Source organism: Oryzias melastigma, linkage group LG20 (assembly GCF_002922805.2).
Source record: "Oryzias melastigma strain HK-1 linkage group LG20, ASM292280v2, whole genome shotgun sequence".
Classification (NCBI taxonomy): domain Eukaryota; kingdom Metazoa; phylum Chordata; class Actinopteri; order Beloniformes; family Adrianichthyidae; genus Oryzias; species Oryzias melastigma.
In genome coordinates, this window is record NC_050531.1 from 8,587,947 (window position 1) to 8,604,580 (window position 16,634).

The 16,634-nt window shown below is 41.0% G+C and overlaps 3 protein-coding genes and 1 long non-coding RNA gene across 4 annotated transcripts in view; 3 read left to right on the top strand and 1 right to left on the bottom strand.

Annotated features, from left to right (window-relative positions):
* Nucleotides 1–1,545: 1,545 nt before the first annotated feature.
* Nucleotides 1,546–11,054, bottom strand: LOC118600224. Its single transcript, XR_004949818.1, has 2 exons — nt 10,936–11,054; nt 1,546–2,345 (listed from the first exon to the last, which is right to left on the bottom strand). It is a non-coding gene; the product is annotated as an uncharacterized LOC118600224 (long non-coding RNA).
* agtr1b (angiotensin II receptor, type 1b) lies at nt 2,325–4,344 on the top strand. Its single transcript, XM_024279775.2, has one exon. The coding sequence runs from the start codon at nt 2,361–2,363 to the stop codon at nt 3,450–3,452; it is 1,092 nt and encodes a 363-aa protein (XP_024135543.1). The 5' UTR covers nt 2,325–2,360; the 3' UTR covers nt 3,453–4,344.
* cpb1 (carboxypeptidase B1 (tissue)) lies at nt 5,194–10,060 on the top strand. Its single transcript, XM_024279774.2, has 11 exons — nt 5,194–5,335; nt 5,840–5,915; nt 6,051–6,175; nt 6,244–6,346; nt 6,434–6,535; nt 6,615–6,719; nt 6,808–6,918; nt 7,012–7,102; nt 8,605–8,807; nt 9,434–9,518; nt 9,688–10,060. Exons 1-11 carry the CDS (start codon nt 5,271–5,273, stop codon nt 9,873–9,875), a joined length of 1,254 nt encoding a protein of 417 aa, XP_024135542.1. The 5' UTR covers nt 5,194–5,270; the 3' UTR covers nt 9,876–10,060.
* Nucleotides 10,791–16,634, top strand: part of gyg1b (glycogenin 1b) — a gene marked incomplete in the record, with an annotated part of 8,196 nt that continues 2,352 nt past the window's right edge. The window contains 5 exon segments of the mRNA XM_024279776.1: nt 10,791–11,130; nt 12,043–12,178; nt 12,266–12,440; nt 12,514–12,676; nt 15,720–15,846. Coding sequence (XP_024135544.1) covers nt 11,124–11,130; nt 12,043–12,178; nt 12,266–12,440; nt 12,514–12,676; nt 15,720–15,846 — 608 coding nt within the window.

Genomic DNA, 16,634 nt, shown 5'->3' on the forward strand with positions numbered 1-16,634 from the left:
AGCAGTGTGAGACTGCTGAGGACAAAGAAAGGGAAAAGTAAAAAATAAATAAATAAAATTGCTGTTTTTTAAAGTAAGGATTACTTAAGTAGCATTTATTAAATTTAGATTAGTTAAATGTATAAATTGATGGCCGAGGTGCACATATGTGATAAACTATGTAGGATTTTACATCCCTGTTGACCTGAAGATGTCTTGTTTGCTCAACTCTACCTTCAAAATGCACAGATTTGATATGCAAAGCAAAACTTTGATATTTTATGAGTTAAAAGGACATATTTTCTTGTGCTGCACATTTGTTACTAGCTGTCCAGAGATGCACTGAAAATAAGTCATTTGAGCTTCTGTCAAATGTAAAAAAAATCACATTTTGAGAGATTATTGGTTCCTTTTTTAATTTTGCTTTAGTTCGTGCCAACAAAAATAGACAAAATTTATATTTATTATTTAAAATAAAAGAAGTTAATGAATGCAAATCCCAATTTTTAAAGGTTAAAGTAAGACTATGTGGCTCCTTCTAGGTTTTGATCAGTAGAAAACAAGCCCAAATGACGCTGCTTTTCTTCTTAGAACCTACTGGATTACATTGATCGTGATAACGGTTAAAAAGTTACAGTAAATCAAAGAACATAAACACTGGAGCTCCAGTTTTAAAGGGATCAAGAGCATTGTTGGAGTTTTGTCCAAGAATATCGCGACTGAACCAGAACAGACCAGCTCTTTCATATTTCCTTCTATTAAAATGACATTATTTATATTACAAGGTCACTTTAAACCTTTTTATTTAATTTGACAATAAAAGTCAGCATCAAAAAATCGTCTGGAACTTATGCACATTTGTGACTGCTCACAGGGGGAAAAAAGAACAGGCTCAGTAAATCCAAAACGATGGCATCTGTACAGGAAACTCGCCCAGATATTCCATTATTGTGTTGCCCTTGGCACTCCCACGTCTTCCACGCTCAACGGTCCTCGCTCGCGTCTGCAACCCACAGCTCTGGTGGATGTCTTTCCACGGAAAACGAAGGCATCCTTGAATCTGAGGTCAAATAGTTCCAGAGTAAAGAAGGGATTGTATTAACGCCAGCCATAGGCTGCAGGAATTTGGAATGTTTTTTTTAATCTTGACTTGAATATTCTTGTACCTAAACCTTGAAATAAAAGATTTTTTTTTCAACAAAAAGGCAATGAGAAAAATCTATAGCACTTGAATGCCATCTTGTGGCCAAAAACTTGCTTTGTTTGGTCAAAATACTGGAAAATGTGTCTTATTTGAACCCTGGAAGATTTTTATTATTAAATAAATCATAAAAAATAAAAAATTTAAATCTTTTTCTCATGTTTTTAGTGCACTCTTCTTATTTTAAAATGCAAATTTTAAGCATATTTATGTTTTTATGCATTCACAAACATGTTTTTACGAGTAATTAGTCTTTTATTGCAACAATGTTTAGTATATCTTCCATTAGCTGCGCTAATGACATAAACTTTTTTTTTTTTAACATAAAGACTATCAGCACAAGAGAGAGAAAGAGGGGGGTCTGTTTTAAAGCCTGCTTCTATAAATGAACCAAAAAAGAAAAAAAAAATAGCCCAGAGGCAAATTTTCTGCAGCACGCAGGTTTGATTTTCTCACAGAGAGAAGTTTCCACGGAGCCGAATCCCCGCTGTCCTGTTTGTTTAGGTGTGCGCTGATTAGAAGTTCTCATGCTGTGTACAATGTATCTCTGCACACCAAGGGTTTGAAACGTGACATGTCTTTTACAGTGACTGGAGCCTCACAGCTCTCTGCTTGTTTCCTCCCCGTTTCCCTCAGAACCTCCGTGTTTTTAATGGTGTTGTTATCCAAGCTCACACTTTTCCGTGCAGCCGTAATTAACACAGGTCATAACACAAAGCATAAATATTCTCCTTCTGGGCTTCTGTGAGTCCAACCAGACGGACAAACCATTTGATAAACTCTGCAGACTTTTACTGTTGCTGTCATTAGCCGAGAGGCGATTTAGAGGAGGAGGATGTCTAAATAACGATCGTTCAAAGCAGCATTTTTGGAATAACATGCAACATCTGTGTTTGATGGCTCTTTATTTTACAGAAATAATGTAAAGCCTCCTTTAATGTGCAGGTCTTTAATGAGCTGGTGTAGGGTGAGCACTTTCATGGCCGCTCGTGTGGATTTATGGAGCATGCCGGCAGTAATGACGGCTCTTCTCCGAGACTGTCTGTGACATTTTTGTTGTTTCTTTTATAGGATCCTCTGAGGCCCTCGCCCAAGGCCTGTATCAGTCGCCACAGACACACCACGCCGACAAGGCCCCCTGCTTAACAGTCCCAGGATTTTGGCACTAAAAAGAAAAAAAATGCAGAATCAAACGGCGGGGGCGACAGAAGGGATAAACCTGACATGTGGCATGTCTGGAAGCCACAAATTCATCTTCACCCTGGTGCCCATCGTCTACAGCTTCAACTTTATCATCGGCATCATCGGAAACACCATGGTGGTGGCTGTCATCTACTTCTACATGAAGCTCAAAACGGTGGCCAACATTTTCGTCCTCAATCTCGCCATCTCAGACCTCACGTTCCTCATCACTCTGCCCATGTGGGCGACGTTCACCGCCACAGAGTACAACTGGCCCTTTGGAGGGTTCCTGTGCAAGACCAGTGCAGGAATGGTCATTTTTAACCTGTACACCAGCATCTTCTTCCTCACTGCTCTCAGCATGGACCGGTACCTGGCCATCGTGCACCCTGTGCAGTCACGGCGGTTTCGCACTGTGGCGTACGCACGCATCACCTGTGTGGTGATCTGGCTTTTTGCCTTCGTCCTGAGCGTGCCAACAGCCCTCACTAGGGACATCCACGACATTGAAAACCCTCAGACCACCGTCTGCGCCATCCTGCACCCCAAAGTCGAAAACACAAAGAGGCTGAAAGACCTCCTTTTGGCTATTGGGGTCCTGAAAAGTCTGCTGGGGTTCCTGGTGCCCTTCATCATCATCATCACCTGCTATTGCCTCATTGGCCGGGCACTGCTGCGAGTAAAACATATTCAGAAAAACTCCCGCTCCCGCGATGACGAGGTGTTGCGGATGCTGGCAGCAGCCGTCCTGGCCTTTTTCCTGTGCTGGGCGCCCCATCAGGTCTTCCACCTCATGCAGCTGCTCACCCAGCAGAGCCTGGCGGAGAACTGCACCATGCTGGAAATCATCGACACTGCCATGCCCTTCACCATCTGCATCGCCTACTTTAACAGCTGCGTGAACCCTATCGTCTACGGCTTCGTCGGACGCAACTTCCGCAAGAACTTACTGCGCCTGCTACGCTGCTCTCCAGGCAGACCGGCGGGGCCCCACCCGAGCATCAGCTCCAAGATGAGCGCCCTGTCGTTCCGTGCCTCAGAGGCACTGAGCCTTACGGTCAAAAGTAATGTCTCCACTGATGTTAAGTGACAGTCAAAGGGAAAGCAGGACACAGGGTACAGTTTTGCTCTCAGCACTCCTCATGGTTAAGAGGCGATGGACAGAGATGATACCACGCTGTATTACCAAGCACTGAAGCATTCATAATGCTTTCAAATGGGGTATCTGTCAGACCCATTAATATGCTGCAGATCCACTCCATTTAAACATGTCAATTTCCCCAAAAACAGAGAAAAGTCCAGAAATAGAGAATCTGTAAAATTGTACCATGAATAATATGTTATTTATATAGAGATATGCATGTTTGCCTCCTTCATTTAGATGTGTCATCTGACATGTTTTCTCAGCAAGGCCTTTGTAAATTGGAAAAGTTGATTGTGCTGAAGTGTCAAAGCTTAAGAAACTTTCAAGCTACGTTCACACCCTCCTTGGCAATGGGCGTTCAAGTGGCCACTTCCAACAAAAGTCCATGGAAATGTGCGTTTTGGGCTTTAGCGTTCAAAACTCTTGCATTAATGCATAGCTACGCAAACTCCAACTCCTCATAATCTAGCTCCCAGTCTTTCATATTGGAACAGAGATGTGAAAGAAAAAGCCTAGAGCAAGATTCCCGAGATTTCAACATTTCACACTTTCAAGAGATATACGCTAAAAAACAGTAAAAAAAAAAAAGACGAAGAAGCCCATCCCTGCATGTCCAGTGTGAACACCAAAAGCCAGGCATGTCCAAAGTCTGGCCAAATTTCCAATAGCCTGAAGGCTCCTTCCATAAAATCCCAAATACATAGATCCCAGCACTTTCTAAAAACTGTGTGCGATTGCTTAATTGTAATTGGCTAAAATTAAGTTTTCAGATTGACCATGAAGAGGCGCTACTGGGTGAGACATGCTGTGAACGACAAGCTAACTGGGAATGAACGATGCCAAAAACGCACAGTGATTATGGTAAAAACCCATCTAGATATATTTGTTCTAGAGGAAGAAATGAAAGAAAAACTTTGCAATTGCATTAAAATGTTAATTAAACGGTTAATTCAAATCATGGATAGGCAACTCCCGGCCTCGGGGGCCCCTGTGTATGCATCCTTTTTAGATACTGATTACTAGGGGTGTGTATTGGCAAGAGTCTGGCGATACGATATGTATCCCGATACGTGTCTCACGATATGATACATATCGTAATATCAAGTCGCAGTAGGGGGTTTAGATGGAAAACAAAAGTAAGATGCTGAAGGACGCTCAAAAATAAGTATTTAAACCGTCAAAGACCCGGTGTGTACGTAGCTTTACAGGTGAAAACTCCCACGTCAACTGTTGCATGCTCCCCCAGCAGCTCCATATATTCACTTTAGTCTTGTGTTGTAACAGACTGACACATACCTGTAACAGGAAGTGCCTGTCTTGTTACTGACGTCTTCTGTGCTCCTTGTGAAAACTGTGCATGTGGAAACATCTGGGAGTGACATACAATCAGTGTGACACAAACGCTCCAGGTTGAGTGATTATTGTGGAAAATATTTAAATGTGTTGATGCATTTTTTTTGTACATTTTGTGTATATATGTTAGAAAAAAAGAAAATAATAAAAAAATAATAAACGCAGACCTGAGATCATTTTTTTGCTAACCAGATATTCAAAAAAATATATTTTTACAAAACAATAATCAAGTGACCTTGACTCTCCCAAATAGTATTAATCATTGACTAATCATCAGGTGAGACCTTGTTTCTTCTCATAGTTCCTAAAATAACCCCTGCACTGTCGCATCTCTGCCTGGGATTGGTGGAAGGACGGCAGGCGTGGGGGTTATAAGTCCTGTCCACAGCAGAGGCCGGCTTCACTGCCAACATGAAGGTCCTGCTGTTTTTCGGACTGGTGGCTGTTGCCCTGGCTGACGTCACTCGATTTGAAGGGTAATTTGTTTTTTTTACTTTTACTGTTTAATGAATGACTCTGTGGTTTACGAAATTCAAATTTTAAATTTTATTTTATTTATATAGCCCAATATCACAAAAAATAACTCACAAAAAGTTGAATAACCGGGTTTAGAGTTTCTTGACTTGTGAATTATATAAACATTATGTAAATTTGAGTGATTTTATCTCATGAGGGAGCTAAAATCCAGGTAAAAATTGATTTGTCAGCCAGTTTTTAAAGAATATTTAAGCAACTATGATACCTCAAAAAAGACAAATAAAAAAAATATATCAATGAATATTTTTCTTTGATTTTTGTTTACACTGTACAGAAAAGTTGTATTTATTTTTTAAATTGAAGCTGCTCCACATTGAAGTGTTAGTTAACGACTAACACAAACTGACTTAAATAGGCTCTGACTAAACTCCCAAAGAGTCACAGCTCAGTTTTTTTAAAATCTTTTTTAATTTTCATTTTTTCATCTGTCTTTTGCTCTACAGAGAGAAAGTCCTCCGTCTGAAGCCTGTCATCGCTGAACATGTGACCCTCATCAAGGATCTGGCTGAGAGCATCGAAGTATTATCCTGCACACACACAAAAAAATAACTACATGCCTTAAATTAGTAGATTTTAGGCTACATATTTCCATTTAGATGAAATAAACATATAGTGTTCTGATGCTCATGTGTTGGGCTTTGGTGCCACCTGCAGGTGGACTTCTGGAGCCCTGACAGCCCTGAGCTGGTGACTATCGACATCAATGTGGACATCCGTGTGCCCGCCAGGTACCTCTCCCTCGTGTACACCACCTTGGGTCAGAGCGGCATGGAGCACGAGTAAGTGGCCAGATAAAGAAACAAAAATCCTCATCCAGGTGAAGCTAAAACAACAAACTGTCATTTAGGATTCTCATCGACGACGTCCAGGTCGCCATCAACCGCCAGGCTGACAACGGGATCAGTCCTAAAGCTCTGCACAGCTACACCAAGTACAACACTTGGGATACTGTAAGAATGTAAAAAGAGCACATTTTTAATATGTTTTATTTGTTTTTTTGTTTAAATATAATATTTAACAATTTGAACTCACTCCAGATCCTATCCTGGATCAGCACCATCGCCTCCTCCAACCCCAGCCTGATCAGCAAGCAGGAGATTGGAAACACGTTTGAAGGACGCCCCATGGTTCTCCTCAAGGTATTTGAAGCTCACACACAAGCTGGATATCAACCTTTTTCAGGTAAATCTAACAAAAGTTACCTTTTGACAACCACAGCTTGGCAAATCCTCTGGCACTACTAAGCCGGCCATCTTTTTGGACTGCGGCATCCACGCCAGAGAGTGGATCTCTCCTGCTTTCTGCCAGTGGTTTGTGAAGGAGGTAACAAGGACCCTCAGATGTTTATTGCAAGGATTTCCTCGGGAGCTTCTTTCATAACGGCAGAGAATTGTTTTGAAATCCTTGGCAGGCTTTGGACACCTATGGCAGTGACTCTCAGATGACCAGCCTGCTTGACCAGATGGACGTCTACGTCCTGCCCGTCTTCAACATCGACGGCTACGAATACTCACACACCAGTGTATTAACCTCCGCTTGTAACCTAAATTTACGATCCGGTGATTCAATTTAATCACAATGCTCGTCTGTCTTTATCCTTTTTGGAACCTTGCAGAACAGGATGTGGAGAAAGACCCGCTCCAAGTTATCTGGAAGCAGCTGCCTTGGAACTGACCCCAACAGGAACTTTGATGCCGGCTGGTGCAGTGAGTGCAGCAGAGAGCACAGTCACATGCTTAAGTCCATTATGGACTTAAAGGTTGTAAGTAGGGCTGGGGTGATAAAATCGATTTAAGCCTAATAGATCAATAATTGATTCATAAAAATATAGATCGATCTATTATATACAGCTAAAGTCTGCTAACTTGAAGCTACCGTTTACTGGAATTTCCCATAGGACGGCTAATGCTAACGACGCTCGGTCGACGTGACTAAATTAGCATCTTTATAAACTCGCAGGCATGAATTTTGCATACTTTATAAAATAAATATTTTTTAAAGTAACCATTTGCGGTCTAAAACACAGTTTTTTGCTCATTCTTTGCCTATTTTTCTCTAAAACGTGTCCTGCTATAGCGAGAGCTCCACCTAGTGGCCAAACTGAAACGCCCTCCATGTGAAGCAGAACAATGTTTACACAAAGTAGATTATTAAACAAATGGGTCTAAATGTGTAAATTGTGTATTAATTAGATTGAATTGAGAGGATTGAAAAAATAAAGAAGAATCAGAATTGAATCGATCCTGGCTCTCTTGAATCGAATCGAATCGAATCGCTTCTGTAAATTATGATTGACATCCCATCCCTAGTGTTAGGAATAAAATCTGAAAAGAAAAAAAAATCTGGGCAAAAAATTGTGATTTATTGCAGGCATACACCGAAAAATTGAATCCTACTTGTAGGGCTGGATTTTAAAAAATTCGATTAATCAGTTTGTATCGGTTTAAGATTAATAATCGATTCATAATAATAGAAATCAATTTAGCACATAAAGCTAAAGTCTACTAGCTTGATGCTAACGTTTAATGGAATTTCCCATAGGACAGCTAATGCTAACACTCGTTCGACCTAAACATTCATTGCTGACCAAATGAACATCTTTATAAACTCACAAACGTGAATTTTGCAAACTTATTTAAGGAAATATTTTTATAAATAACTATTTGTGGTCTAAAACATCCTTTTTTCCTCATACTGTCTTCTTCTTCTGGAGTAAGGTGTAATGTTGTAGCTTGATCGCCACCTAGTGGTCAAACTGAAACGCCCTCCAGGAGAAGCAGAACAAAGTTTACAATGTTAATGAACACTTTTGTTATCATTTCTCCTTTTGAGAGTCTATGTAACACTGTATGATATTAACAATCTCATTATTTCACTAATACATTTTACAGTATTTGAACTGTATCAGATTAATATAAATATATATTTAAAAGATATATTAGATTATTAATATATTTCTAAATAAATGTGTATAAATGTTTAAACTAAAAAATTTAATTTAATTGAAGAATTTAAAAGAAATGGAATCGAATCGATTCAGGCTCTTGTGTATCGAATCGTTTCTGTAAATTATAATCGATACCCAGCCCTACCTGCAAGTCCTCCTTCTATTCTTACAAGCTAAAACAAATGTTTTAACCTGTCTTGAACCCCTCCTCCTGACATATAAGTTTGGAGGATTCAATTCATGAAGGGTTTGTCCTTGCAGCCGTGGGAGCCTCCAGCAACCCCTGCAGCGACACCTTCTGTGGCTCCACCCCCGAGTCTGAGATCGAGGTCAAGAATGTGGCTAACTTCATCCGCAAGAACCAGTCCTCCATCAAAGCCTACCTCACCGTCCACTCCTACTCCCAGCTCCTTCTCTTCCCCTACTCCTACTCCTACAACCTGGCCGCCGACCACAGTGAGCTGGTGAGTCACGTCGTCCATGAGACAATCATGAGTCTTGATATTATGAGGAATTGTTTGAGTCAAGCACTTGTGGGCCACAAAGGCTTCTAAAATTTGGTGGACTAAACATGGAGGAGGGCTGTCGCCCATCCCTGGTTTATGTGCTATTATTCACCCTGAATCAACCGCTGTTCAAGTCTGAGTGTGAAAATCTTCCAAATGTGTTTCATAAACATTGCAGAGTAGATCCTATCTAGAGGCTACACTTCTGCTGCTGCAGATCCTTTATTTGTATGGCTTTCTTTTCCTCTCACTGGGGTGTCCAACGCTCCACCTCCACCTGATGCAGATCACACATCTCTGTGATTAAGGCTCTCTTTATGCACTTCAGAGAACAAAAGAACTCCATCGCCATTCATCCGTGCCCTCAAAAGTATAATTTCCTGCCTGTGCATTTCTCTGGAGGTTTTCATTTCCTCTTGTAACTCGCTGAAGCTTTGTGCAACTTTTTTTTTGCAATATCTGGAGAAATGTTTTGTTGAAACAAATTGATGCTGCAGGGGCAAACACAGTTCTCTCAAAACGTGTGTATTCAGCTCTTCTCCAGTCAATGACAAAATTCTTCCTTGTTTTTCCTTATTATGCAGATGAGTGTTGCTGAGGGAGCCTCTGCTGCTCTGACTAGTCTGTATGGTACCCAATATACCAGTGGACCTGGTGCTTCTACTATCTGTAAGTGCAGATTCTTTCAAACAGACTGTGCATTCAGCAAAAACGTGCCTCGTTACACCTCTAAACCATGATGTGTTCATGATGCACAAGTCTCCTTAGGGGGCTGAAGCTTTCCACAGACAACAAAAGCCAATCAATCACAGCAACTTCTCCCTTTTCTTGCCCTCAGATCTTGCTGCAGGAGGTTCTGATGACTGGGCCTATGACCTGGGGGTGAAATATTCCTATACCTTCGAGTTGCGTGACACTGGTTATTACGGCTTCCTGCTGCCAGAGTCTCAGATCCAGCCCACATGCGAGGAGACCATGCTGGCCGTCAAGTACATTGCTGCCCATGTGCAGAAGAACCTCTATTAAAAAGCGTAGCAGCCAGGACCCCTGCCAACGCAATGCCTCTGCCCCAGCCCCGAGCCCCTCCAACCTCTCAGCCGTCTCATGCCCGTATCTATGGATACGGGCGCCACCCGCCATGTTTTCTCACTGTGCTTGACAGAGTGTCACGATGCAAGTGCAAACAATAAAATCAATGATCCATCCTACAAGCTGAATCTCATTTTTTTCTTTGAATGTGATCATAAAGAATCGACTGTACTCAGTTTTTTGTTTTTCTGTCAACAAAAATACTGTAATTAAACATTTTTTGCATTCTAAAAGTCAATGTTGGGAAGTTAAAAGAAGTATTGTCTCAGATTTACTCACTTAGCTTTGTTTGAACCGTCTTGTGCAAGTGGAACCAAGAATCAAATGCGTTGATCCCTGGAGAATCAACAAATCATAGGAGATAGTCCACTGCTCTTTTTATTTTCCTACTTTCTGCAAAACATCAGCCTAAGACAAAGCGATCAGCAGGAAATGTTGCTGCCTTGGCACTCATAATTCAGGATAAAGACAGTTTGATGGTTTTGGCTAATGTACAAGGATTAAAAATCAGTTAAAAAGTATGTGTATGTTTTCTCAACAATGCTTTTAGAGATGTTTGTATGATTTGGAGCACAATTTTCATCTAATCACAAGTTTATTTTTGACACAGTACAGGATAAAGACTGTTTTTTTATTTCAATAGGATTGATTTATTTGATTTTGAAATAATTTTATAATGACATAGGGGGATTCAATCTGGCTGTATCGCAGGAATATAAATTGATTTATTAGTTAAGTTGGTTGATTGTTACACCCCTACTGAAAATAAATAATATGTGGTTTGTTGACTTTTTGAAAAATCCCTCTTGCAGTTTCATTTATTCTCCACAAGATGGCGCCAAAGTTTAAATAAAATCCTTCCAAACACAAGAAGAAACCACCTTGTTTGCTATTTTTATTCTAGTTACGTGTAAAATAATCCAGGTTTGTTATACTTAAATTTAAGTCGTCTTTAAATCGCTTAAATGTTAATGTGTGTGTAAATGGCCCCTCTGACCTGGTGGGGGTGTTGAGTATCAGGATTTGGGAGCAGGTGGGCGTGTGTGCGCCGGGACAGTTACATGACGCAGCGTCCACTGTCAGTCTGGTATAAATACACCTCAGCGTGCTCAGTCGGCCCCTTTCTCCTCTCAGCTGCCGCCTTTAAATCAAAACTGCACGGTAGCTTCATCTCCACCGGCAGTCATGGCAGGTATGGAACTTTTGGGAAACTATTGTGTGAAGTTTGTAAAGTGCCGCGCGACCTTTTGAAAACTAGCATAATTGCTACTTGTTTAACTTGCTGCGTTGAATCAAAATATTGTGTTTTGTGAGATTATTTTTCTTGAACATTAGTGTATTTTTTTAATAGGCTTATTTGAACTCTTTATAAACTTTATGTGGTTGTTGTATCCGAATACTGTTTAAATTTAAGCTAGTGGAGGAATCATTTCGCTGATTTCTGAAAGTGATCAATAAAGTTTTCCAATTTGAATGTGGTTTAGCTTTCTTTTGAGCTCGTGCGTTTAGATTTATAACCTAGGCTTAAATACAGTTTGTTTTTGGTAACTTTTAGGGTTTTTTTTAAACTGCATTTATGCTGCACTACTGCTTCCACCAATTGAACTAGGGGGCGTGAGGTGAGGCAACAGCTTTTTCTGGCTTGCCCTGGTACTGAAAGCCATTGTTGTCTGAATTTGCAGCTTTTTTTTTTTTTTTTTTTTTTTTTTTTGACACCAAGACTTTTAAATACAGCTCTTGGGGGGGATTCATGTTCAAATTCACACAAGCTCCAGAGCTGACTTCATCCGTTCTTTCACAGACAGTCATTGTTGAAGGCATGACTTGGCAGGTAGCTGACAGTTTTCCTGCCTGCAGCCTGGGCTGCTGGTGCAGAAATGTGAGCCACATGGCAAATAAATTTCATCTCAATGAAGCATTAAGCTTTTTACAGAATATTCCAGATGACTCCTTTGAGGATTCACTGAAAAACTTGCTTGTGTAGTTTTGATTAGTCGGAAAATTTGTGGTAAAGTTTAAGATGCTGGCTTTTGAATTCAAGTTTTGACAAATAAAACTTCAGATTTTGGATATTGACTACCACTGATGCTTGTTCTCCTTGCAGATCAGGCCTTTGTGACTTTGGCTACCAACGACAGCTATGCTCGGGGCGCCATGGTTTTGGGCAAGTCCCTTCGTAACACCAACACTTCCAAAAAGCTGGTGGCGTTAATTGGCCCGCATGTGTCGGAACCGTGCCGGTGAGCTTTAAAGATAAATTCTTTTCCCCCTCTTGTGCCACATCTTGAGTTGCACTTGGTTGGCTGATTGTTGGTTTTAACCATCAGGTCAGTGTTGAGGATGATCTATGATGAAGTGAAGGTGGTGGATCTGATGGACAGCGGGGACACGGCTCACCTAGCAATGATGAAGAGGCCTGATCTGGGAGTGACCTTCACCAAACTCCACTGCTGGACGCTCACGCATTACTCCAAATGTGTGTTCATGGATGCAGACACTCTGGTGAGACTTGACGTTGTTCTTCCCCCCCCAGAATGGAATTTTTGTGTGTAATCAATGTTTACCTGCATTCTAGGTGCTTTCCAATATAGACGAGCTGTTTGACAGGGAGGAGCTGTCGGCTGCTCCTGACCCTGGCTGGCCTGACTGCTTTAACTCTGGTGTGTTTGTGTTTCGTCCTTCTGTGGAGACCTATGGAAAACTCCTTCAGTTTTGCACAGAACATGGCAGTTTTGATGGTGAGTTTCTCATTTTAAGCCATTTTGAAAGGGAAAAATCAACAATGGTAAATGTGCTGCACGCAAACTTTTTGTACTAGGATGGAACCATCTTGTGCTTATTTTAAAAAATAAAAGTGGAAATGTCACAAAATAAATTTAAAGGCCTTAAATTTTAGCACCGTATATCACTTTTAAATTAAAATATTTAGATTTGACTCCATCACAGGAATGAAACTAACATTTTTCACTCCTTTTGGTCCTTATCAGCCTCCATACAAGGCCCCTCTGTCAGGCTCTCCAGCACAACGCTCTCAGGGGGCTTGCTGGGCGGGGTACGAGGGGGCCCGTTCTGCTCACAGCTCTGGTTGACGTTCAGAAAGGTTGCTCTGTGAGATGTTCTCAAAATGAGTTGTGGTTGTTGTTCTGGCTCCAGCTGTCATTGCCGTCGTGGCAAAAAAAGATCTGTGGTCCGCACTAGCATGCTGAAGGTTTACCACATGTGGTTTCTTTAAAAAAAAAGAAAAAATCCTGAAGCTCAAACTCTTTGCCAAAAGACAGAACATTCATTGCTTGACTTGAACATTTATAAGCATCTGATCAGAATTATTTTCTTTTACAAAATGTTCTCATTGCTACTTTAAAATGAATACATTTGTGGGTTTACAGTTTTCCTTGTGTAGATTCTGATTCTTAAATCTTTAATATGAAAACTGAGCTTTTTAAATTAAAGTTCAAGTGAACAGAACATGACGGATCTTTAAGCTTTGTACATTACAATTCAAAACTTTATTTAACTTTAGATGCTAATCTTTCTATTGTAGTCTTATAGGGTGAAAGTTGATGTTAAACTGTCCTTTCTGATTCAAAGAAACCCCGAAACAAGATGCATTTTGTAGTGGGACCCATCCTTGTTGATGAATAAATGACCACTATTTTCCATTGTGTTCCTGTGAAAGAAAATTCCATCAGTTTATTGGACAAACCAATTAGTGTAACTTATTTAGGCCAGGGCTTCTGAGCGCCGCCACCAGCAAAATATTTGCACGGGGACGTACAAAAAAAAAAAAACTTTCCACAGACTCAATTAAAGGCAATTTATTGAGGTTTGATTATTTTCTCCTTGTGGCATTTCGGTGTGATGCCGTTGCTTCTGCGCTCAAAGGCCTGTTGATGGGTAAAGCTGTTTTATTTATAGCTATGGAAGGTCTTTTCATGTGCACTCGGGCATGAGCAGACGTCGCTTTGACCTTTAGCATTTCACTTCCACTCTGCTTCAAGGAATGCACGCGCCGGTCTCTTCCTGCAGTCCGTGTGCGATTATATTGAAGAAAAAAAAAATAGCTGAGGAAGAAAATGAGAAGTTGAACCCCAGAGGCTGTTTGTGCATCTGTGGCTCCGCTGCTCCTGCAGCCAAGACGAACTGGCAGGGTTAGCTGGACATTCTTGCTGAGCTCTGCTCATCCCCGCAAAATGAAGACGCTCGGCTTCAGAGAGAGTTTGGAAATCCTCCTGAAGGTGTGGGATCAGGAACCCGGCGCTTCATATTGGCCTTGTGGATTTTCAACTCAGGAAGTTGGCAAAAACGGTCACTTTAGTAACTGAATGTACTTTATGTTTGAGTTTTGGTTGTAAATATTCCAGATCTGGATCATTTCGTGCAGATGGGAGGATATATGAATCAGTAGAATTTATTTTCTATTTATCTTCAAACAGAGCAGAACTTTTTGAATCGTTTCCAGCAAATCTGCAATATTTTCCCCTGACTTGTTTCTTAATCTTAATCAGTATTTATGAGCTCTAAATATCATTTCTATATTCTTGTACACCTTTTCTCTTGGATATATGAAACTTCTGCCAGTAGTAACTAAAGGTACAAATGTAGACTTGGATGTTTTATCTGGAGTAGCAGTCACTCGGTCAATGTTTGGGTCAATATTGAAGACTAAAGGTCGGATATTTTTTCTCTTTGACACATGGGAGTCGAAGGTTTTTGTTTACCGTCCGCTCCATCCCCCAGCTCCTGAGTTGGACAGATCTTTACTGTGACCCAGCAGAGCTGGTGATGCTGTTATTGACCCACAGCCAACATTTCAGGGCTCCAAACCGAACTTTTTCTAGGCCTGGCAGCAGCCGTGGTTTTGGAAGTTGGCGTGCAAATTGTAACTGTTAGTTGCATCAACATGCAGACAAGATCTTCTACGATTAATCGACTGCTTAAATAGTCGTTGACTAATTTAGTCGTTACTGTATATTAAACTGCGTCAGAGTGGTAAAGTTGAGAGCGTTCAGTACCAACAAAATACTTTTTAATTTGAGACCAAAACTTTATTTTTTTGTGAAAAATAGTTCCTCATTTCAGATGCTGACCTCATGTGCTTTAATCCCAGAAACTAATGAGGGACAAAGGCTGCACAATTCAGTAAAAGTTGAATAAACTGTCATCGTAATTGTTTAAAACCATGACTTTTATCAGACGAATGAAGAAAAACTTAGTATTGAGACATTTCTGTTTCTCATGGATCCTCGTCACATGTTCACCTGAGGGGTTTTTGCTCAAATCGCTGGTGAAAGTCCATTTTGTCAGAGTATTGGTGTGGGAAAATTCCTGTCTGCTGATGGAGCAGGAATCTCTACAGGTGACTGTCTGCACAGCAGATGTTCAGTCAGATGGAAGTTTTAACAAAGCAGGTGGTGCCTTTTCAGATTGAATAAACTTGCCTCAATGAATACATGAATGTTTTCTCCTAATGTGTTCCCATGCTCTGAGCTCAACTATGTAGGTGTTTGGTCACAAACAAGATCTTGAGTTGCTGATTCCTTGGAGGTTGCTTCATTTCATGAAGTCAACTTATTAGATGTCTTCATTTGGTCACTCAAACAACATCCAGAGTTATCAGATTTATTTTTAGAAGCTTGAAGTCTACATGAAGTTGGGTGTGAAACAATCTCTGGTCAGCGGTCTTCATCTGGCTAAGCAGAGGAGCCCCAAATCTTTTTAACTTGTTCCTATCATCAGGTATAAAGCTAGATTTTCTCATTATAAACTTGTTTTCTGTTGCAGGAGGGGACCAAGGTGTCTTGAATGGCTTCTTCTGTGACTGGGCAACAGCTGACATATCGAAACATCTTCCCTTTATTTACAACCTGAGCAGCATAGCCATCTACACTTACCTTCCAGCATTCAAACAGTGAGTCTCTGGGGAGCTTTTGGCCCCTACAGGCGTCTGGTTTTACATTTCAAGTGTTGGGGGAGTTTGTTTAGTTTGGTCCTTATGTTTGACTTTATTCCCATTAGTCAATTGTTATGACACAAGAGTTTACGGAGGGTCCAATCGTGTGCACCAGAGCCAAGATGTAAGCAGAAGCCTGATCACATGAGTCTGGTCACATCGTGACACGACTTCAAGTTACGAACGAGATGAGCAGTAAAATTCCAGCGGCTCAATTGGAGTCTCCCCTCTCCCTCCCATTAGCTATGAGCTGGATATCCATACTGCGCTCCAACAGCTGATGCCGCTCCTAAAATAGAGCTTTAAAGACCTGCAGCTCTGGTCATTGTGTCTTAAGCCCTCGCTCTCATCCTCATCGGGGAGGGATGTGTCAACACCTCACTGCATGGAAACCGTCGTCGAGCTCATTCGTTTAGCATTCCTGTGCATCCAAATCGGGCTGATGGAAGTGGGGGAACATGTCTTTCCATGTTTTTTCTTGTCAGCAGTAGCGCAGAGTGTTCTGGCAACAAAACAACCCCCACTGGCTCTGATAAACATCACCAACAGACCTTAGATGCCATTTTTCCTCAGACTGCTATGGGTACTAGCCAGGGCAGAGGTCTACAACATGTGGCTCTTTTAGCTCTCCATGGTGGCTCTCTGGCTTAAGAAAAAAAAATAATAGTAATTTTTAAAAAATTTGAGTTTAGCTTCTATTCTAGCATCAGGCTAACATTTTTTTGCTAGTTTCTCTACTGAGGTTT

Bases quoted from the DNA above. Each gene is read 5' to 3' on its own strand.
- agtr1b (XM_024279775.2), top strand. From the start codon at position 2,361: ATGCAGAATCAAACGGCGGGGGCGACAGAAGGGATAAACCTGACATGT.
- cpb1 (XM_024279774.2), top strand. From the start codon at position 5,271: ATGAAGGTCCTGCTGTTTTTCGGACTGGTGGCTGTTGCCCTGGCTGAC. The intron at 6,536-6,614 runs GTATTTGAAGCT...TGACAACCACAG, and splicing joins GCCCCATGGTTCTCCTCAAG to CTTGGCAAATCCTCTGGCAC. The intron at 6,720-6,807 runs GTAACAAGGACC...AATCCTTGGCAG, and splicing joins GCCAGTGGTTTGTGAAGGAG to GCTTTGGACACCTATGGCAG.